Source organism: Pipistrellus kuhlii, unplaced genomic scaffold (genome assembly GCF_014108245.1).
Source record: "Pipistrellus kuhlii isolate mPipKuh1 unplaced genomic scaffold, mPipKuh1.p scaffold_m20_p_19, whole genome shotgun sequence".
Lineage (NCBI taxonomy): Eukaryota > Metazoa > Chordata > Mammalia > Chiroptera > Vespertilionidae > Pipistrellus > Pipistrellus kuhlii.
The window spans coordinates 2251135-2275237 of record NW_023425504.1 but is presented as its reverse complement, the minus strand read 5'-3'; the positions used below and the strand labels follow the sequence as shown (position 1 = coordinate 2275237).

At 37.5% G+C, this 24103-nt stretch overlaps 1 protein-coding gene and 1 pseudogene across 1 annotated transcript; both read right to left on the bottom strand.

The window, feature by feature from the left end:
• Window positions 1-10854: 10854 nt before the first annotated feature.
• On the bottom strand, window positions 10855-14028 carry LOC118721912 (protein FAM193A). The gene has a single exon (XM_045583445.1). The coding sequence runs from the start codon at window positions 14026-14028 to the stop codon at window positions 10855-10857; it is 3174 nt and encodes a 1057-aa protein (XP_045439401.1).
• A 3309-nt stretch (window positions 14029-17337) lies between these two features.
• LOC118721911 lies at window positions 17338-18306 on the bottom strand (annotated as a pseudogene).
• Window positions 18307-24103: the final 5797 nt, after the last annotated feature.

Sequence of the window (24103 nt, the reverse complement as noted above, 5' to 3'; positions counted from 1 at the left end):
CATAAACACTCTAACCACTCAGCAACATGGTCCAGGGCTGTTTTGATTGACTTTAGAGAGAAAGGAAGAGGGAGAAATAGAGAAACATTGATGTGAGAGAGAAAACATCCTTTGGTTGCCTTCTATACCTTCCCTAACCAGGAATTGAACCCACAACCTAGGCATGTGCCTTGACTGGGAATCGAACCTGCGACCCGTTGGTGCATGGGAGGACACTCCAACCAACTGAGCCACCCAGACAGGGCAGTACCTAAAACTTCTTAAGAGGAGTTATACCCTTGGTATTTTTTTTCCTTTTACATTATTAGTTCAGGTTTATATTTTTATTGGCCTGGTATTGAAATATGTGCCCGAGGATGGCACAGGGTAACTGAAGGGAAAACAACTGTGAGGGGCTTAAAAATTAAAGATTGCAAAAACATAATGTAAATAATAAAACATGTGTGGCCACACAGACTGATGTGCAGATGTTTCTTTCCAGCTAAAATCAGATACATTGCCAAAAAGTCACAGGTGTACACACCATGTTAAAATGAGAGAATACCAAGTGAAGAGATTTATATCCAATAAAATTTCATTCAATTGAGAGGCTGGGCACCACTTAAATATAATTTGGAAATACTGGAGGATTTAAGAAAGGGAATATCAATAACTCCAAAATCTAACTAGGGAAGAAGGGAAAGGATAGATTAATAAGGGTCATGGGAAACTTCTGCTAACCAGGTTTTGTTCTTTGTTCCTTTATGAGGTTTGATAAGATTCTAATGTAACTGAGCTCCAAATTTAAATAAAAATAGCTATCAGTATTATTGTTGACATGAATGGCAATTTTATATTATATATACAAATTATTCCTCCCCCAAAATATTTTCATTGATTTTTGCTATGCACAAACACACCTGGCCCAGGGGCTCACTGGTAGCTGAAATTTCATTATTTTTTCACTTCTTCCAAGTCCTGACTCCAGTTTTAGGAAAGCAAGGCATCTATAATTCTCCTATAAGCCTCTTTTCATTCTTCATTGTGCTCTGCCCTTTCAATCTGGAACAATACTCTTCAGTTCTATGAATTTATTTACTTTAGAAATTCCCCTTTTTTCTTCTTTCTGAAATTCCTAAATTTAGTCCAGAAAATCCTAAAAATTATTTATTAGTTTCCAAATATTTCCTTTTTATGGAGGGTATCTCTTCTCTTATCTCTGAATATATTAAGGGTCTTTTTGTATTAACTGAATGTTTCCTAGTGTAACATTTTAATTCCTTAAATGATTTTTTTCACAATATGTTTACTGTTTTCTTAGCCTTAGGGCTTACTATAAACATTTTAACACTTCAGGATCTATTTAAATTTATGGTGACTTAATTCCTGTGAAAAATGTTATAACTCTATAGCTCTATTCTCTATATAATTATATAGCTCTATTCTCTTCTCCCCTTTTTGTACTATTGATAGCTATTAATAGATCTACATGTATACAATCCTAAGAATGCATTATATGTAGTATAAAGAAACTGAGAGAAGAAAAGAGAAAGAATATATTTATAGAGTAGATTATATTAATCTTATTTACCATTTCTTGTTCTCTTCATTTATTCCTGTGGATCTGAGTTCTCATCTGGTCTCAATTTCTTACTCAAATACAACTTTGAATTTACTACCTCCTTTGTGCTATTGTCAAATATATTACACTTTTTAATATATTATAGGTCCAACAATACAGTCACATACATATTATTTATATAGTTTTAAAAATTGTTTAACAGAAGGAAAGCAAATATGTATTTATATTTTTTATAAGTATAAAATTACCTTCACAAGTGCTCTTTGATATTTTGTGTGGATTCAAATTTTTGTTTTGTGTCACTTGCTTTCAGCCTGAAAAAATTCTGCATTTTTGCCGAAACCGGTTTGGCTCAGTGGATAGAGCATAGGCCTACAGACTGAAAGGTCCCGGGTTCGATTCAGGTCAAGGGCATGTACTTTGGCTGTGGGCACATCCCCAGTAGGGGGTATGCAAGAGGCAGCTGATCGATGATTCTCTCTCATCAATGTTTCTAACTATCCCTCTCTTTTCCTCTCTGTAAAAAAAATCAATAAAATTTTATTTTTTATTTTTTATAAGATCTGCTAGCAAGAAATCCTCTCAGTTTTTATGTAGTTGGAAATGTTATTTCCCCCTTCATTTTTGAAAGATTGTTTTGGATCAAAGGTACTTGGCTGAATGCATCTCTTGGCTTCTGTCTGCTATACCACGGGTCCCATGGAACAACAACAATCTACTCAGCTCTATATTGTTCTCAGAGGTGCCTAGGCATCTAGAGTATGCCAGGTCCCATCACACTCAAGACAGGTGAGTCAGAAACCAAAAGCCCCCAGAAGAGCTGCATATTGAATGCAAATTCGACTTTTCTCTTTCCCCTTGAAAGAGAGTCTGCCAAGCTGTATGGGCTCTATCAGTCATAACAGAGGTCCTTGGAGCAGCAGTACACTGCCCAGGGGCCTCCAGTCATCTGGAGTATGCCATATCACATCAGCACTCTGAAACAGGCAATATAGAAGCCAGTCCATCAGGCAGTCCCCATGAAAAGTTAGAAAGTTGGACTAAGATCCAATCTTGCCTTTCCTTCCCAAGGAGAATCTAGGAGTTGGGGGTTTCCTCCCAATTATGTAGCACTGTGCCAGGCTAGGGACTATTGAGAGAGTGTGTCAGGAGTTTTCTTACTGGCTTTGATGGCACTGGTTTTGTACTTGACTTGGGTGTAAGAACCACTTAAATGGTTTCTGGATTTCTCACAAAAGAAATTGATTCTCACATTGTTGCTAAATTAGTGTCTCCACAGAGGGTCTGGGGCTTCCTATTCTGCCATCTTGCTGTCCTTCTACCAGGATCTCTCTGGCTTCTGTGCTGAAAATAGTTGATGGAAGGAAGAAGCAAGAGATCATATAACAATTCAAATGTGAGATTATGGTGATTTGGACCACCAGGATAGCACCAGAGGGTGTGAAAAATGGTGGGCTCTAGATACATTTTGGAGACAAAATCCTGTCTTTGCTGGTGGATTGGAAGTAGGAATTACAAGGATATGACAATGGTGACCCAAGGATTTTTTTTTCCCTAGCAACTTAGACATTGGGTGAGTGGAGAGGGGAAAATTAGATCTTGCTTTGGAAATGCTAATTTATATTTGTCTATAATGCAATCAATTAGAGAAGTCAAACAGGGATTTAGATATGTATGAGTCAGGAGTTCAGGGGAGGACTGCTTGGGTTTTTACTTAAAAAAAAAACATGAGAAAGGAAACATTATGATGGTAAATAATTTTGCCTGTTCATTTAATTTTGTTTTGTTCACTTCCTAAATCCATCACTGGCTCATATGAGAACTATAAATATTTATTACGTAGAATTTTAGTAGCTTCTATAAGGTGGTATAAATTTAAAAACATGTGGTCAACCCACCAGGTTGAATCAGAAGTTCATAGTGACAAATCTTTATCCTTAAATTGTATATTTGACCTTAACTGGTTTGGCTCAGTGGATAGAGCATCAGCCTGTGGACTGAGGGGTCCCAGGTTCAATTCCAGTCAAGGGCATGTACCTTGGTTGCAGGCACATCTCCAGTAGGAGGTGTGCAGGAGGCTGCTGATCAATGTTTTTCTCTCATCAATGTTTCTAACTCGCTAGCCTTCTCCATTCCTCTCTGTAAAAAAATCAATAAATATATTAAAATAAATAAATAATAAATTGTATATTTGGCTTCCTAGAAGTAAAATAGATATTTGAACTAGATATGGTAAAAAGGGTTGACTATATGATTTTAGGGTCAACTTGTTATGCAGTTATAAAGACAGTGATGAATTTCATCATTTGAAACCTAGCTTTGAAAACTGTTAGAAATGTCACTCCAAATCCTTTAGAATAAAAACCTAATATGCAAATTGACCAAGCATTGGAACAACCGGTCAGCAAGGGGGTCAGGGTAGTGAGCAGGCAGTGCCAGGCCAGCCAAGGTGGGTGCCAGTGGGCTGAGGGAGGGGACGGCGATTGGGTGGCAGCAGCAACCTGTGGTAGCAGAGGGGTGACCTGAGGGCAGGTCTGGCCACTCACTGGCCTGTAGCATCCCCCAATTGGCCCACTGGTCACCTCCTGCATAGGGAGGCCACTGGTAGCAGCTGTGGTGGGTCTGGAGCTTCCCCCTGGTGGTCAGTGTGCTCCCACAGGGGAAGTGCTGCTCAGCCACAATCTGGGCTGATGGTTGGCGAGTGCAGTGGTGGTGGCTGGAGCCTCTCCCTGCCTCTGTGGCAGTGCTAAGGATGTCCAACTGCGGGACGTGGGCCTAAGCCATCAGTCAGATATTCCCTGGAGGCTCCTGAACTGTAAGAGGGCACAGGCCAAGCTGAGGAAGCCCCCTAGTGGATGAATTTTCATGCACCAAGACTCCAGTGTGTTTAATAAAATGACAGCATTGTGGATGAAAAAAGAAGGCCTGTATGGCAGTGTGCAAGTACAAAGACCTAAAATAACAACGAAGGATGGTCTGGAGTTAAAACTCTAACTAAAACCAGTTTATGGTGGGTAATCACATCATAGGCCAATATCTTCTCTGACAAAAGTGAATCTTTACCTTAACTGAGCCTATGTCTTTTAGCATTTACAATAACATATCATTGAAATGTCAAAGTAATTTCCCTTTTTCTGGATCCCTTAAAGCACAGGCACCACTCTGCAGAGAGCACAAATCCCCGCATTATTATTGAGTTAATTGTTGACTGTTAAGTTTCCTATACTCATGTAAGTAAAAAAAGTGTGTGTCTATCCTTTTACTTTAATATATATATATATATATATATATATATATATATATATATATACACACACATACATATATATGTTATTGATTTTGTACAGAGAGGAAGGGAGAGAGAGAGTTAGAAACATCAATGAGAGAGAGTCATTGATCAGCTGCCTCTTGCACACCCCCTACTGGGGATATGCCCGCAACCAAGGTACATGCCCTTAACCGGAATCCCTGGGGCCCTTCAGTCCCCAAGCCGATGCTCTATCCACTGAGCCAAACCAGTTTCAGCTATCCTTTTACTTTTTATTCAATCCCAGAGGTTTCCCCAGCTTTGCTTTCCCCCAACCCCTCCCCTAAAGTATCACCATGGATTTCATGTAATTTACATCTCCTCCTTTGATTATAATCCATAAAACTAGGTGAAAAACTGCTATTCTCTGGAGCATTATCACAAATACTTTGAGATTCTACTCCCCAGCAATAGTTGACAATTTGGCTCAAATAAACTCACAAAAATCCTTTACAGGTTTGAATGTTTTTAAGTTACTAGCATCCTTAGTATAGTTACCAGGTATCAAAGGTTATCAGTTTTAGCCCAGCCAGTATTGCTCAGTGGTTGATTAGTGACCTATGAACCAGGAGGTCACAGTTTTTGTTGTGGGCTCAGTCCCCAGTGTGGGGTGTGCAGAAGGCAGTTTATCAATGATTCTCTCTCATCATTGATATTTCTGTCTCTCCCTCTCCCTTCCTCTCTGAAATCAGTAAAAAAATAATAATAATAAAAATCAGTTTTAAAAAGCTCATGAAACAAAAGTATTAGTAAGGTACTTTTGAATAAGACTGCTTATTTAGAAACTATTCATTATATTGTAATTATTTTAAATACTTAGAATAGTATTTAAAGAGTGATATTTAGACACATTTGTGTGTATAATTATTTAATCAAGTAGGTATCTCATCCATTACGTAATTTGTTACTTTGAATCTAGTTAGTTAAATTAGTTAAAAATTGAAGCTTTAAAGCAATCCAGGGCTGGGTTTTTATACTGAAAACTTTAAGATCAGAAGCTCACACTCCAGTGCCCATCTACAATCCTTCAACATGTTTCATGTCAGATCTGTAATAGAGTGTGTACTAATCAGCACAACAAATTTTATACATGAGTTTAAAACTGGAAATAAATAACATTCCAACTACATGAATTGCCTGGAAATAATTTACAGGCCCGGCTGCCTTGCATAAATAGGATAAAAGAAAAAAGTAGGAACGGTAATTTACATTTTTTTGCAGTGGCTCACTCCACTGAGAATTCTATTGCATTTGCATGGGATTCTACTGCCTAATACTACTAAAAGCATAGCTGAGTTCTACACTAGATTTTGCCACATCTGGTTTAAAGCATCTGATGTGAATGAACCTCTCCTGTAAGATGCTTGTGAAATGTACAAAGAAATAGCATAGCTTAAAGGTAGGCTGAATAACCGGAGAATTTACTGCTAAAAATGTGTATGTGGTAAAATGCAGACTACATTTTGCTTGTATTGTAGCATACCACTCTGCAGTAAGGTTGTGGGAAAGGATACCTATGAACCTCCCTTGGCAAAAGAACATACCAGTTGTGGAAAAACAATTTGGTTTATATCTATTTGCAACTCTACATTTTCTGTAATTTTTTGGCACTTATTCCCCATCTTATGTTATAGGTTTCTAAAAATGTAATTCTTATCTGCACTAGACTGTGAAGTCCTTGATGGCAGGGGCAATGTTTGATTTGTTCACTTTTATGCTCTTCTAGCCTTAGTCCCATGCCTTGAACATAATAAGTACTTAGTGAATACTGATTGAGCAAAGCGATCTTGTGAGAATATGACCTAAGCTCAACTGAATTTGACCCCTCACCCTGAATCTAAGTAAAGTAAATGCATAACCAGGATTGAAAGCTGTATAAACTGTTCAAGAAAAATAAGCACCTTTCTCTTTAAATGGTCATTCTTTTTTATATTTAAGATTTTTTGTCACATTAATAAAAAACAAAAACTCAATTTTAAGTAGTACCAATTTGCATCTAAATAATTAAAGAAGAATCCTAAAGGAAACTATTTAGTTGGCATTATATGTGTTTTAAAGTCTTATGAGGTAATTTATTCAAAAGTGGCACAAAATTCACAATTTTCACCAGTTTTAAAACTAATCTTCTACATTTTATATTAGCTTCACTAGACCCAGTGTTATTACTTTCTGAATGTTCAGAACTTGCCAAACTTTGCCTCAAACCTTATATATTTTATGATATCATCCTAAATATAATTTTGTTTGGGTATAAATTTATTTTCTAAAAATAAAAACAAAAAGGTAAAATTTTCACTAAACAGAAAAATAGTCCTTCTAAACAGTAGATTATCTTTAAGGGTTATAGGTATAACAGATAACTGTGACACTCTTTTTGGTAGAAGAAATCTCAAATGAAGAATACTAAAGGAACACATATTTATGGAACACTTTTTATTAACTTTTGCAAATCAACTTTAGACAAAACTTTTTTTTTGGTTACCTTACTGCTGAAGAAAGGAAACAATACTGTGCAGTACCTTAACAGAAAATTTTGTTTGAAATTTAAAAGCAGAATCTCCAAATTTTAGATTTTTTTGTAATTTTTGGCACTTATTCCCAATCTTGTGTTATAGGTTTCTAAAATTTTAATTCTTATCTGCACTAGACTGCTATATGATTTATTTTAAGCAGTATTTTCATTCCTTCTAAAGAAAACATATGTAGGTAATTTTTTCTGCATTTTTGTTTTATAACACACTAAAAAAACAACAACAAAAAAACACACACAAATTTGACTGTTTAACAAAGCCAAAACAACAAATTTTATCCATTGGTCTTAAGGATATTCTTGTGAGCAGTGATATGAAACCATCCACACATGAAAAACAGTACAGAGCCGGTCTAAAACTTTTATATTACTCAAATATACCATGAGTTGACTTTGAAAAAGGTAACCTGGCTAATGCTATTTAAGCTCTGTGGGATGCTTACTGAGAAAAGAACAGTTCTGAAATGCAAAATGACTTTTAAGTGAGAAGTTTTAGCAGTGCTTTTTTTTTTTTTTAAAGCACTTATCTACAAATATTTATTGTAACAATTGAATAGAACTACAGGAAGCCTTTGGCACTAACAGAGAATATTGATTCTCTGCTAGGTTACAAAAATTTATTCATAGCAAAATTGAATGGTCTTTCCATAAAAATATTAAGACTATTTAAAAAACTAAAAGTTTCTGGTAATAGCAAACATTAGATGTTGTCTATTCTAGAACACTGGACTATGACAACACCTCCACTGCTCTAAAAATATTTAAGTCTGTCATGCAACAGGAAAATAAGAGAATAAGATATTCTGTAGTAACTGTTCACTCAGAGGAGAGCTTCTCCCAGTTAAAACAAACAACCAGGTCTTGGATGTTGTGGCTCAGTCAATTGGGAGTTTGGTGCACACAAAGGTTGCTGGTTTGATTCCCCATCAGGGCACATGCCCAGGTTTTGGGCTTGATCCCTGGCAGGGGGCAACCAATCGATGTTACATTGTCATATATATGTTTCTTTTTGTGCCTCCTTCTCTATTCTCTATTCCTTTCTCTCTAAAATATTACTAAACTATGCTTAAACAAACAATAAACTCCACTACCAAAACCAAAACAAAACAAAACAAAATACTAAAAACAAATAAGCATCTAGTCAAAATCCAAATAGGCCCTTTTAGGTGTCATTAATAATAATAAAAATATATCCAGATGAAATATTGTATTTGCTGTTTAGTCTTAATAGCCTCTTGATAAAGGCATGCTTCCTTTTGTTTTAATGCATTTCTGCACATGTGTATGTTTTATAAATCAGGAAACAGCCAAACCATGTATATTTTTAGAATGAATATAGTTAACTATATATTATGCATTCCCCTTTATAAAAAAACTGATGTCTCCAATGTTCACAAGTATCATTTCATAAAGAACAACAAAATATCCAATATCTATATAGTCACTTAATGTTCTGGAATACTGAGATTGAGAATGCAAGGCTTGATCCCTGGCAGGGGGCAACCAATCGATGTTACATTGTCATATATATGTTTCTTTTTGTGCCTCCTGTATTCCTTTCTCTCTAAAATATTACTAAACCATGCTTAAACAAACAAAAAACTCCACTACCAAAACCAAAACAAAACAAAACACAAATACTAAAAACAAATAAGCATCTAGTCAAAATCCAAATAGGCCCTTTTAGGTGTCATTAATAATAATAAAAATATATCCAGATGAAATATTGTATTTGCTGTTTAATCTTAATAGCCTCTTGATAAAGGCATGCTTCCTTTTGTTTTAATGCATTTCTGCACATGTGTATGTTTTATAAATCAGGAAACAGCCAAACCATGTATACTTTTAGAATGAATATAGTTAACTATATATTATGCATTCTCCTTTATAAAAAAACTAATGTCTCCAACGTTCACAAGTATCATTTCATAAAGAACAAAATATCCAATATCTATATAGTCACTTAATGTTCTGGAATACTGAGATTGAGAATGCAAGGCTTGATCCCTGGCAGGGGGCAACCAATCGATGTTACATTGTCATATATATGTTTCTTTTTGTACCTCCTGTATTCCTTTCTCTCTAAAATATTACTAAACCATGCTTAAACAAACAAAAAACTCCACTACCAAAACCAAAACAAAACAAAACACAAATACTAAAAACAAGTAAGCATCTAGTCAAAATCCAAATAGGTCCTTTTAGGTGTCATTAATAATAATAAAAATATATCCAGATGAAATATTGTATTTGCTGTTTAATCTTAATAGCCTCTTGATAAAGGCATGCTTCCTTTTGTTTTAATGCATTTCTGCACATGTATATGCTTTATAAATCAGGAAACAGCCAAACCATGTATATTCTTAGTATGAATATACATAGTTAACTATATATTATGCATTTTCCTTTATAAAAAAACTGATGTCTCCAATGTTCACATGTATCATTTCATAAAGAACAACAAAATATCCAATATCTATATAGTCACTTAATGTTCTGGAATATTGAGATTGAGAATGCAAGTTTTTTTGAAAATAGCTTAAAATCAAGGCCCTGTCAGGGTGCATGCCCCGAATTTGGGCTTGATCCCCAGTAGGGGGCCTGCAGAAGGCAGCCTGTTAATATTTCTTTCTTTTTGATGTTTCTGCCTTTCTAACCCTCTCCTTTTCCTTACTCTCTAAAATGAATAAAATCATGTTTTTAAAATCATGCATTTTATGTTTTTTTGCTGAATATCAAACTTTATTATTCTAGGAAACTAAGATTTAGATTAAATAATGACATAAATACTAACCCTAACTTAAATTACTTAACTATTCAAGCCCATAAAAGTAGACTAGTGGTCTATTTGCAATCAGATTTTAGATAACTGGTATAAAACTATATGTAAACTCACTATTCAGACTATAACTACAGAACCTGGTCCTATCCTATTTCTAACAAAACCCAGAACAAAACTTTAAACCTTGGATACACCACTTAGCAAGTAACATTGGTGTTAGTACAGCTCTATACTTGCTAGCAGACTTGATGGTGTGAGTACTGTGTGGGTTTTGTTTTTGAACGTTCTCATTCTACAGGCTATCTTTAAATCAGGAGCTCAGACAAAGGAGCTCAGTGCAACATATACACTCTTAAAAGTATATTGTAGATACCAGAGAATACCTGCCCCATCTGCTCATCTCGGGTGAGTCGGGAGCTGAGTGATGGAAATGTCGGGCAGGGACATGTGACGTGACAGGGCAAGATGCAGAGGTGACAGAGCCATTTGAATGATGTAAAGTTTCTGGCCAAGGCCCAGGCTTTCAAGAGTAAGGTGCTGGAAGAAGTGGTGGCATAGAGCTATGATCAAAGTCTCACAGACTACATGCTAACAGCATGGATGTTGCAAGTCTGGTGGCTCACCCAGCAGCCTTGGGGCCTGGTCAATGTCACATGTCCTTCTCCAGGTGGTCCTCACTTAGGGGGCAGAAAAGGTCGTTTTTTAAAGCTAAAATCAGACCAGTCTATGGACAGTTTTTGTCGGGTTTGTCTGGTGGAATCCAAGCAGAATCTTTTGAAATACTCCACTTCCCTCTCTGTCTCATCCATCTCCTCATCGTCTAGGTCGATGTCTTTAGGCATAAAGACCTCTTCGAACCAGCTGGGTCTGGCATCTCCATCTCCATCTCCATCTCCATCTCCACCTCCCTTTTTCTTCCTGTTTTTCTTGCTCTTGCCCTTGGGCTGAGGGGTGTCTGCCAACACCAGCTTGCTGCGGGGCACCTGCTTAGTAGGGCAGGTGGGCTCAGTGGGGCCTGAGCTTGCCTTTCCTGATTTGGCCTGGTCCAGCTGTTTCTTGTTACTGCTTCTGCTGACGTTTCTCTCCTTTCTCTGCTGCTCTGACATCGAAGGAAGATCAAGCACTTTAGCCTTTGGCTCAGCCTGGGTCTGGGATCTGGGCTGGACCTCTGAGGCGCTGGAGAACTCTGCAGGCCTCCTCCATGGCTCACTGCTGGCCTTCCATGCCTGTTTTGGCTTTTGTTTGCCAGTCCCCTCCTTGTGGTGACGTGTTGTGTCCAGGAGAAAAGAGAAGGGTTCCTCCTTTGTCAGGACGAACTTGGAATCCCCGCGAGCCCCGGACCCTGGGCAGACTGCGTGTCTGGAAGGTGAATGAGATTCTTCAGTTTGCTCGAGGGAACCACTGTGTATGTGTGCAGAGGAAGACACATGCTTTATTGCTGCCCTGGAATTTCCATGAGGCATGTCCAACTTGGGAGAGTCTCTTTTTTGTTTTTCCTTCTTTCTCACAGCTTGGAGCTGCTCCTTCATCTCTTCCTGTTGTTTCTGCTCCTGTTGTTTCTGCTCCTGTCGCCTCTGCTCCTCTTGGAGGTGTTCTTGTTCCCGGGCCTTGGCCTCTGCTTCAAGGCGAGTCTTCTCCTCCAGTTTTTTTTGCTTATGTCTTGCCCGCTTGGCTGCCCGTGTGCTGCTCGCAGGCTTGGTATCTGAACTGTTTATGAACTGCAGCAAGTCCTCCACTGTGCGATGATCCACCCCCACACTTTCCTGTTCTGAGAGCTGATCTGTTTTCTTAGATTGCTCTTCTTTTCTCTTCGCCAGCCGGAAACGAAGCTTTTCCCTCATGCCTTCGTAATTTCTGCCTTTTGGTGCAGCTGAAGGCCAGTTGTGCCTGAAGAATTCGCAGCAGTAGTCACAGTACTTGCCCTCCTTCTGGCCAGCATAGGTGCAGGTGCAGGCACAGCTGCTGTTGCTTGAGTTGGAGCTGTGCTCAGAGCAGTTGTCTTTATCTGCACTCTTTTCCCTGCCTTCCTTCTGTGGGTCATGGCCATCTTTCTTGCTACCTTGCCCTTCGTAGTGGGGGCTGTAACAGGCTGGCACAGCCAGGATGGAGCTGCTGAGGAAGAGGCCACCAGGTTCTCCCTGGGCATCAGACCTCTTGTTCCCTTCCTCAGCACTGTTGCTACCCAATGGACAAATATTAGCAAGTCTAGCTGACAATGAAGCCACATCATCATCATCACTGCAAACAGGTGGTGTAGATATGTCTGTGGGGATGCGTCTGGGATGCTGCAGGACTGGAATGGGAGAGCCGGAACCTGACCCCAAGCTTGGTAATGACGTGCTGGACAGGTGACTCTCAGAGTGACGGTCAGGAGCAGAAGAACCCATTTGGTGTGGTGGCTGGCAGACACGGGTGCTGCTGGGGGTGGGAGGGTCCATGAGGCTACTAATGAGGATGTGTGAGTGGCTCGGGTCATAGCGGCGATCAGGTGGTGACAGCACATGCCTCATGGCATCGCTCAAGGTCTCAACAGTGCCTACTCTCCTACCGGTTATCTGCTTTTCATGGAATTGCCCCTGTTTAAAATGCTTAAAGTCTTTTGCTAGCTTGGATTGCATTCTTACCTTCTCCTTGATGTAGACACTGACCCTCTTCTGGCAGTCCAACCACTCCTTGGCAACACTGTGCATCTCCTCGTTCAAGTGCTGGAACTGTTGCAGCAAGGTGATGTATAATTCACTGCTGCAGGGGTCTTGTATTCTAGTCCCCACCCTGATTTGTGACACCAGTGCTGGCAAGTTGCACTGGAGAAGAGGCTCAGAAAAAATCAGATTTTCAAACAGGTGTTTATTATGCAGCTCCCATGTGACCTGGAACACATTCAAGTGTTTATTTTCTAGAGTGACTAGGAAAGAGCTGATGGTGCGTGCTGCCTGACAGAAGATGCCATACTCCTTAAGGAGCAGGGAGATGAACTGGTAGGCCTGCAGAGGATTCTGCAAGCAGGATGGCGCTCTGGAGGAGGCTGACAGCCGCTGCAAGAGGTTGATCTTCATCTCTAGCAGGTAATCTCGGGCTTGCTGATCTAACCTCTGGTATAGCTGGGAGGGGTCTGACTTACAGAGTCTGTCCACAAGTTCCTTCACCCACTCCCTGTTGGGCACCCCTGGGGTCCCTGCATGGCGGTATATACAGCGGACTAGGTAACGCACTTCAGCCCAGTAGTTCTGCAGCTGCTGCGACTCGGGGTCTGCCTCTGGGGAGACTGCTCTGGGCTCCTTGCAGATCTCAATGGAACGTGGGATCTCTGAGGGTCGGGGCAACCTCCCGCCCGCTGCCTCTTCCTGGGACTCACTAAGAGGGCCCTGGCCAGGGACGTCTTGGCCCGGCGCTGACTGATCTAAGCTACCATAAATCCTCATCTTCTCTAATGTCCACTGGCAGTGCAGACACACCCACAGAGTATGGTATGGCACAATGCTGCCCACAGGAGCCAGGAACAGCCCCAATTTTCTCGCAGCCTCAATCCCACTCTCTAGAGAAGAAGTATCTTTCCGCTCGCTTCGGCACAGAACACAGTAATCAACAGTGGGGGAGACTGGACTTCTTCGAGGCTCCCCAAAGTTAAAAGACGTCTCCAAGTAGCCGCCACCGGAAGCTGCTATGCCCACACCTTCACCCGCATGCGGTGGCCTGGTGGCCGCCATTGTAGCGCCCGGCACCCCGATGCCGGCGGCGGCTGGGGGGGTGTCCATCACGACACTGCTTATGGCCCTGTGGTCCCCGCCTCCGCCACCCCGCTTGTTCTTTCGGCGCTTGGCCCCTCCTTTGGCACTGGCCCGGCTCATGGCTAGCAGGCGGCTGGGGCCTGACCGGAAGTGGACACAGGGCACAGGTGATGGATACGGACACGGGCGGTGGCTACGGGCCGGAGGTGGACGGGGCGGTGGGGGGTCAGTCACTTTATGTGGGTACCTTGAGATGGGCAGGGAAGACCGGATTGACAGGAACTGCAGGGATGGCAAGAACGGCTAGTCCTCCGCGGCGGCGGCGGCAGCAGCGGCAGCGGCAGCGGCAGCGGCAGCGGCGGCGGCGGAGGCGTCGAATACCAGTAGAATCCAAAATGGCGGAAATAAAGGGCCAGCACACCCGGTTTCCCAGTGTCCCTCGTGGGCGGGGGTGGGGGGGTGGGGAGGAGTGGGGGTGGGAGGGGGAAGCTGCCAGGAGCTGGGAGGAGCTGTGGAGTTGTGAAAGGAGGGGAACCCCGCCCCTCCGTTTATAAGCATTTCTTTTCTTCTTCTTTTTTTTTTAAAAATTACTATTTAATTCAATACTGTTCCGTGTTAGTTTCAGATGTCCGGCAAAGTACTTAGAAAACCGTGTGCTTTATAGAGTGGTTTCGCCCAATGCTTCAAGTACCCATCTGGCCCCGTTCGTTTATAGGTATCACGGTATGATTGATGATATTCCCAATGCTACAATGTATATGTCTGTAACTGTTCCGTAACTGCCCATTTAAACTGGCTAATCCCTTCACCCTTTTCACCCAGCCCCTCAACCCCTTCTCCTCGGACATCTGTCAGTCTGTTCTCGGCATCTATGAGTCTGTTTCTGTTTTGTTTGTTCATTCATATTGTTCTTTATGTTTTAATCTTTATTGTTGAAAGTATTACATATGTTCCCCTTTTCCCCCCAATGACCTCTTCTAGCTTGCCCCCACCATATATTGTTCTTTAGATTCAACATATAAGTGCAATCATATTGCATTTGTCTTTTTCTGACCTATTTCACGTAGAATAAAACCCTCTAAGTCCATTCATATTGTTACAAATGGTCAGAATTCATTTTTTTAAATAGCTGAGTAATCTATTGCATATATATGTATATAATATATAATATATACTTCTATTACATATATAATATAATATATAATATAATATATAATATATAATACATAATATATAATATATAATATAATTAATATATAGAAAACTTTTATTGCATATATAATAAATAATATATAATGTATAATTAAGATATATTGTATAATAATATATAATATATAATTCTTCTATTGCATATATAATATATAATATAATATAATCTATAATATATAATAAATAATTATAATACATAATATATAATTATGATATATAACATATAATATACAATATATAACATATAACATATAATACTTCTATTGCATATATATAATATATAATATAATATATAATATATAATATATAATATATAATTATAATATGTAATATATGACATAATAAAATATAATACCTCTATTGCATATATAATATATAATATAATATAGAGTATATAATATATAATTATAATATTACATATTATATAATATATAATTATGATATATAATATATCAATAGAATAATATATATAATATATACCTCTATTGCATACATATAATATATAATATAATATAAATATATAATTTTAATATGTAGTATATAATGTATAATGTATAATATATAATATATGATATATGATATGTGATATATGATATATAATTAATTATAATATATAATATATAATAATATATAATATATGTAATTATAATAAATAATATAAAATATATAATATATGATATATGATACATAATATATAATATATGATATATAATATATTATAATATGTAACATATAATATATAATACTTCTATTGCATATTTATTATATTATATAATATATGGTATAATATGTAATTATACTATATACTATATGCTATATACCATATACTATATAACATGTAATATATAATATATAATACTTCCATTGTATATATAATATATTATATAACATATAATATATAATAATATATAATATATAGTTAATGTATAATATGTAAATATGTAATATATAATACTTTTATTGCATATATATATAATATCATATTGGCTTCACTGTTGCAAATACTTCAATGAGCATAGGGGTGTGCATATTCTTTTGTATTAGTGTTTTGAATTTCTTCAGATATATATTCAGAGATGGAATCACTGGGACATAAGGCAATTCCATTTTTAATTTTATGAGTAACCTCCATACTTGTTTTCTATAGTGGCTGCACCAATTTGCATTCTTACCAATAGTGCATTAGGGTTCCCTTTTCTCCACATCCTTGCCTATACTTGTTATTTGTTGATTTATTGATGATAGCCAATGAAGTATATAATTGAGGTCTTAATTTTCATTTTTCTGTCAATTAGTGAAGTTGAGGAATTTTCATATCTATTGATCATCTGTATATCTTCTTTGGAAAAGTGTCTATGCAAACTTTTGCCTAGTTTTTAATTGTATTGTTTCTTTTTCTGGTGCTAAGTTGTCTGAATGCTTTATGAATTTTGGATATTTACCCCTTATCAGATGTAGCATTGGTAAATATGTTCTCCCATTCAGTAGGTTTTCTTTTCATTTTGTTTATTCTATGAAGGTTTTTTTTTTTATTATAATATAAATTCTTAGAAATTTAAAGCAAATACTCATTAATGCAGAGCTGCCATTTCTTAAGAAGAATAATGACAAGTAAGTCATTTTATTAAAGTAAAATTGATTTTGAGTAAGAAATCCAGCTTCTTCAGTGGTATGTGTAGCAAGATTATAGTGGCTCATTTTAGCATTATTGAAAAAAAATGCAGATTTCTGCTTGGGTCAGAAAATTAGGGGGGTCAGTCAGCTAATTTTTTAAAGAGGTTAATGGTAAGTATCAGATTGTCTTTGATGAACCACACTTTAATAAATGTCAGCTGTCTGAAATGGAATTTCACACCAATTTAATGTTATTCTCTGTTTAAATACATTTATTTGAAGATAGATGGCATACGTGAGTTTATGGTCACATTCCATGATACTGGTACATCACAGATTCATATCAAGGAATATGCCATATTCTGATTGCCTGTGTTGGTAGCACTGTTCTAGCAATAAATGCAAACATGCCACAAATTTAAAAAGGATGAATAATCATTATTTCAAAGTGTTGCCTTTTAAAATAGCTTATATGAAACTTTCAATGTCTGTGCTAAGGAAAACGATTTATCTCCCAGCAGCTTGAGACAATGAAGTGTTTGTACTTCTACATTAGTATGTTTGGTGGAATACACATCAGTACTGCCAGGCAGCTGTCTGTCAGAGCTATAAATTTGTTGGCTGAAACTTTCTGGCAAACATTTGTGTATAAAAATTGAGTTGTTTTTTTGACCATGACTGAATATCTTGCAGTTCCTGTTCTTCCTTTGCTTTGATATCCTGTAAACCTGCATTTTTCTAAGAAAGCCCTGGTAGGCCAAAACCGGTTTGGCTCAGTGGATAGAGCATCAGCCTGCAGACTGAAGGGTCCCCAGTTCAATTCCAGTCAAGGACACATGTTGCGGGCACATCCCCAGTGGGGGGTGTGCAAGAGGCAGCTGATCAATGTTTCTCTCTTACCGATGTTTCTAACTCTATCTCTCTCCCTTCCTCTCTGTATAAAATCAATAAAATATTTTTTAAAAAGAAAGAAAGAAAGAAAGCCCTGTTAGAAGACAGTGTCGTGAGGAAGGAGACCAGGGAGATGACAGTGGCACCAACTCCCACACATGCCACAATGAAAAGGTGATAGGTCATATAGAACCTATTTGTATAGCAGATGGACACAGCCACATATTTTTCCTGGGAAAGCATTTGAAGGAATGATATACTGTAATGCTGATCTGCTCCACACTGACTGTCCTGTTGATCTGAATGACTTTGATGACTTAACAAACTGACTATATGTTATAGAACTTAAACACAGCACCCCAGAGAAACCAAGCACTCTCAGCCAGGCCATTCCCACCATGTAGATAAGGAAGACCAGCATTCCAGGGATGCAATGACCACAGACAGTAGTTTAAAACTCTCTGTGCAGTTTTTTCACTTCCTTTGTGCTCAAAGGCCTTATCCCAACAGAACGATAACATACAAAAAGAAAAGGAACACAATTCCATAAATAATATATTGCATGAGTGATATTACCTCTCTTAGCAAGGCTATTGGTAGAGAAGGGTTGCTCAAACTGAAAGCTTTTTCTTTAAGATCAGAAACAAGACAAGGATGTCCCCTTTCACTACTTTTATTTAACATACTTTTGGAAGTTCTAGCCACAGCAATCAGATAAGAAAAAAAGAAAAAGAAATAAAATGCATCCCAACTGGAAAGGAAGAAGTAAACCTTATTATTTGCACATGACATGATAGTATATTTGGAGAACCCTAAATAATTCACAAAAACAACTAGACTAATAAGTGAATTCAATAAAGTAACAGAATACAAAATTAATATTCAGCAATCAGTTGAATTTTTATATATGAATAACTGCCAGAAAGAGAAATTAAGAAAATTCCATTTCCAGCTGATACCGGTTTGGCTCAGTGGATAGAGCGTCGGCCTGCGGACTGAAAGGTCCCGGGTTCGATTCCGGTCAAGGGCATGTACCTTGGTTGTGGGCACATCCCCGGTGGGGGGTGTGCAAGGGGCAGCTGGTCGATGTTTCTCTCATCGATGTTTCTAACTCTCTATCCCTCTCAATTCCTCTCTGTGTAAAATCAATAAAATATATATTTAAAAAAATTCCATTTCCAATTGCATCAAAAGAATAAAATACCTAGGAATAAATTATCCAAGGAAGTAAAAGACTGATATTCAGAAAACTGTAAGACATTAAAGAAGGTACAAATAAATAAAAGGATACACTGTGCTCATGAATAGGAAAAATTAACATTGTTAAAATGTCCATACTGCCCAAAACAATTTCAACATTTAATGAAATACCTATAAAAATACCAATGGAATTTTGAACAAAATAACCTGAATATTTCTCAGAAACATAATTCTAAAATGTATATGGAATTACAAAAGAACCCAAATTGCCAAAGCAATCTTAACACCCCCCCCAAAAAAAAAAAATTGGAGGTATGACACTGATATTAAATTATGCTATTAGGGTATAGTAATAAAAACTACAGAGTAATGACATAAAAATGGGAACATAATCAATTGAATGGATTACAGAATCTAGAAATAAACTAATGGCTACATAATAAATTAATCTATGGCACATGTGTCAAACACACGGCCCGCGGGCCAAATCCGTCCCGCCAGGCCTTGCAATGTGGCCCGCACCGCGCTGTCATCACTGCACTCCGCTGCGTTTCCATCACAATGACAGTTTATGACTGTTCAGTAAGCCATTGGGCCCGCGATTTAGGCTGGATTTTAGATTTCGGCCCCTTCTCTGATTGAGTTCGACACCCCTAATCTATGGCAAAGAAGGCAAGAATATACAATGGGTTAAGGCAGTCTATTTAATCAATTGTGTTGGGAAAACTGGAAAGACACATGCCGAAAATTAAATAGGATCACTTTTACACTGTATATAAAGTAAACTCAAATGTTTAAACACTTAAATGTAAGACCTGAAACCATAAAACTTTTAGAAGAAAATATAGGTCGTAAATCTCTGATTCCAATGTAAGTAATATGTATTTATTTATTTATTTATTTAGCTTTCTAAAACTTTATTTCAACATAACTATGCTTTCAGAAATACACTGATATTGGTTAATAGAATGCAATTTAAGTTTAACTTATTTTACATGATTTGGACCAAAAATTTGGTACATGGTTTAAACATAAAAAAAGGTTTATAAAATTTTATTTTTCATCTATTACAGATCTTTATAAAAGGTCCTCAAAGCCTGCTAAAGCAGGGTGCAAGAACCTTGAGAAATTAACTTTCGGTTTGTCTCTGAAAAATAACACCTGTTGTACTAAGTTTATAAAATTGATACAACAAAACAGTGTTGCAGTGTTTCAATACAAGTTTACAAAGTCCAATAACTAACTAATGGATGCTGAAAAGAGTGGGGAAAACCAATGTATACATGTGAAAATAAAAAGCTATTTGATTTAGTTAATATTGCATGTAGATTGCAAATCTACACAAATCAATTTTCAGATGATTTCCTGAATTTGAATTAACACTATCAGCTCAGTTTATTTGCTGAAGTCAAGAAGGAAACTCCACACACTGGATATTTCTGATTTATGCAAAGAAGAAAATTATATTCCTTTCCCAGCTTTTCAGTCCAGTACTGATATACTACAGGCAAGGTAGTCCCTTCCATTGTCAACATTCATACGGTGATATGAAATGATCCCTACTTGGGTATGTATCCTATATAATAAAAGGCTAATATGCAAATTGTCCCCTCGACCAGGAGTTCAACCAGTAGGCAGGCCAGCCAACTGCCCATGTCCCCTCCCCCTGGCCAGGCTGGCCTGACCCCACCCATGCACTGGGCCTCTAATACACACACACACACACACACACACACACACACACACACACACACTGAGTGGCCATATTATTATGCATTCAGAGATCATAATAATCTGGCCACTCAGTGTAGTGATATGTTTTTTAATTTGTCACCTCAGGCAAGAGAAACAAAAGGAAAAAAAAAAGAAAAAACAAATGGGACTATGTAAATTATTCAGAAATGACACAATGTTTTTCCTCAAAACCATAATGTTGACTTCTTATGTGTTTTCAGAAGTGCTTTATGTGTACTTGCCATTATGAATTTGTATATTAAAAACACATGTATTCCAGGGTGGAGAATGAATTAAAGTAATAATATTTACTGTTTAATAAAGAACTTCTAAAAATGAGCTAGTTATTTATTTTAACTGATTAGAGTGCATGGCAGTGAAATATATTATACAATGATCACTTATACAATTTGATGCCACTTCCTTGATTTGTGCTGAAGCAACAGCAATTTTCCCACCATTGATTTTACACCATCTGTACAAATGTCAACAGTGAAAAGAAGTATTTACCTCACAGACCCCCTGAAAGTTTCATAGTTGTCTATAGACCATACCTGGAGCACCACTGCTATATATATACTAATACTGCCCCTTCAAAATATGGGAACATAGATCTAGTAGCTTTTACATGGAGTCTAGGGTTTTCTATGTACAATATCATGTCATCTGTAAATAATGACAGTTTTATTTCCTCCTTTACAATTTGAATGCTTTTTACTTCTCCTTCTTGTCTGACCACTGTAGCTAGGACTTCCAGAACTTTGTTGAATAAAAGTGGTAAAAGTGGACATGCCTGTCTTCTTCCTGATTCTATGGGAAGTGCTTTTAGTTTTTATCCACTGAGTATGATGTTGGCTGTGTGTTTGTCATATATGGATTTTATTATGTTGTGGTGTGATCCCTCTATTCTCAATTTGCTGAGAGTTTTTATCAGAAATGGGTGTTAGATTTTATCAAACACTTTTTCCATGATTTTTATCCTTCATTGTGTTTATGTGATGTATCACATTTATTCATTTGCAAATATTATACCAGCCTTGCATCCCTGGAATAAATCCAATTTGGTTATGGGGTATGATCTTTTTATTTTTATTTATTTGTAAATATATTTTATTGATTTTTTTTTTTTTTACAGAGAGTAAGGGAGAGAGATAGAGAGTTAGAAACATCTATGAGAGAGAAACATCTATCAGCCACATCCTGCCTGCCCCCTATTGGGGATGTGCCCACAACCAAGGTAATGCCCTTATCCAGAATCAAACCTGGGACCCTTCAGTCCACAGGCTGATGCTCTATCCACTGAGCCAAACTGGTTTCAGCAGAGTATGATCTTTTTAAAGTATTGCTGGATCTTATTTGCTAATATTTTTGGAGAATTTTTACATTCTATTTTCATCAAATTTATTGGCCTATAATTTTCATTCTTTGTAGTGTCTTTATCTGGTTTTGGAATTAGGATAATGTTGGCCTCATAGAATGAGTGGATAAAAAAAATCTGTGGGACCCACATTCTACAATAGTAACCTTGATTTCCTAAACCATATCACCTTCAAAGCAGAAAACATGAAGAGGATTGACAACTGTATTATTTTCACTGATTATTTATTGATTAGCTGAAGCCCTGTCGCATATGCTCTGCAGCTACAAGAATGTAGAATACGTGGTCTTGTCTTCCAAGATCTTAGTATAAATTTAGAAAACTTGACATTTATAAACATAACAATAATAGTACAAAGCAGAACACTCAGACATCAAAAGAGAATTATAGAACTTTGTTTTCAGGTTTTAGAGGAGGGAATACAATGACAGACTTACATCTGAAATTGAAGAGTGAAATAGAAAGTTGCAATAAAAATAAAAGCAATGTAACTAGCATAGCATTGAAATGTGAGGGTGTGTGTTTTTCATCCACTGAGACACAGTGTGGCCTCAACTGCTTCACTTCCACTGCTATTAATATGCCAAGACATTTACATACAGGAATTTATTAGGTAATATTATTGGATTATTATTGGTTAACAAATGCCAGTTGGTTAACTAATGTTATTTAGTTGTTATTGGTTAACTAATGTCCATACAGCATAAGGAAAATCCACTCCATAATGGTAGTGGTGTAGCAGAGTGGTTATAAGGAGGGGCTCAAAAGTCAAACTGCCTGGGGTTGAAGTGCCAGCTTTAGCAGGTGCAAACTTGAACCTACTTAGGTCAATTGGGCCTTGCTAGGTTCCTTCCTGTCTATTATACCTAGTTCATAATAAAATAGTCATATATGATGATAGCTCCTTTCCTGGAGCAAGTCCTTTGTCTAAATTATTTTAGGCAGTAAAAGGGGAAGGTCAAAGATTCTTTCTTAGGTTTCTGGGCCTTAATTGCTTTCAGCTCAAAATAATTTCCATGCCTGAATGGTCATCTTGAGGCAACTGGTTCTGAACCCCTAAAACACATATATAAAACTTTCACTAGTATGCCCATTATACAAATAAAGATAGTGAGGTAAGTTTTGTTTAAATTTATATAGCTGGAAATCCATGTAGGTGATACTTGAACCCCATTTTAAAAAATGTTTCAGCCATTCTAGTTTAGTAAAAGAAGACCTTCTTTGGGCAACCTGATACTTTTTTTCTCTGTATATCACTCTACGTGGTCTTTCATGCAGGTAATGTAGAAGAAGCAACAGACATAGAACAGTTAAAACTTCTGGAGGTGGTTCTTGCTCTCCTGATAGCACAGTATTTTGAGGCATTTCTTTACACTTCGATAATGTTAGAGCTGATATCTTCCATTAGATAATTCTTTTTTTAAAATATATACATTTTATTGATTTTTTTGCAGAGAGGAAGAGAAAGGGATAGAGAGTCAGAAAAATCAATGAAAGAGAATTTTCTATCAGCTGCCTCCTGCACACCGCCTACTGGGGATGTGCCCCCAACCAAGGTACATGCCCTTGACTGGAATTGAACCTGGGACCTTTCAGTCCTCAGGCCGAGGCTCTATCCACTGAGCCAAACCGGTTTCAGCTCCATTAGATAATTGTATAGACACTAGTGCAGCCCAGCCTGCACCCTCTCTAATTGGGGACCCCTTGGGGGATCTCCAAACTGCCGGTTTAGGCCCGATCCCACATGGCAACCCAGTACTGATTTCCAGTCAGTCATTCTGGATGTTACGGATACTGGGTTTTTATATATTAGGATGGTATTTTATTAAGTTGTAACCTTTCCTTTGTAAAGAAATATGAAAACTTACAGCTAAAGCCTCATTAATAACAGTTATTAGCTGGCATTTGATATATGCTTAAAGGTTCCTGCTATTTTTTGAGAAGTAAATATAATCCTATAGCACTTAATTTTCTTCTGAGCCTCTCTCTAGGCCTCAAAAAACTTCTCAAGGATGGTTAGGTCTTAGATACTTCCTTTGGTTTTCTTTTTAGTGCCTTTATTTTATAAAAGTGAAATAGGAATTTTAGGGGGATATTGGCAGGTTTAGGAAATTTTAAAAAATTAAAGAGATCCATGGATAAAACACAGGGCTACAGACTGGGAGAAGT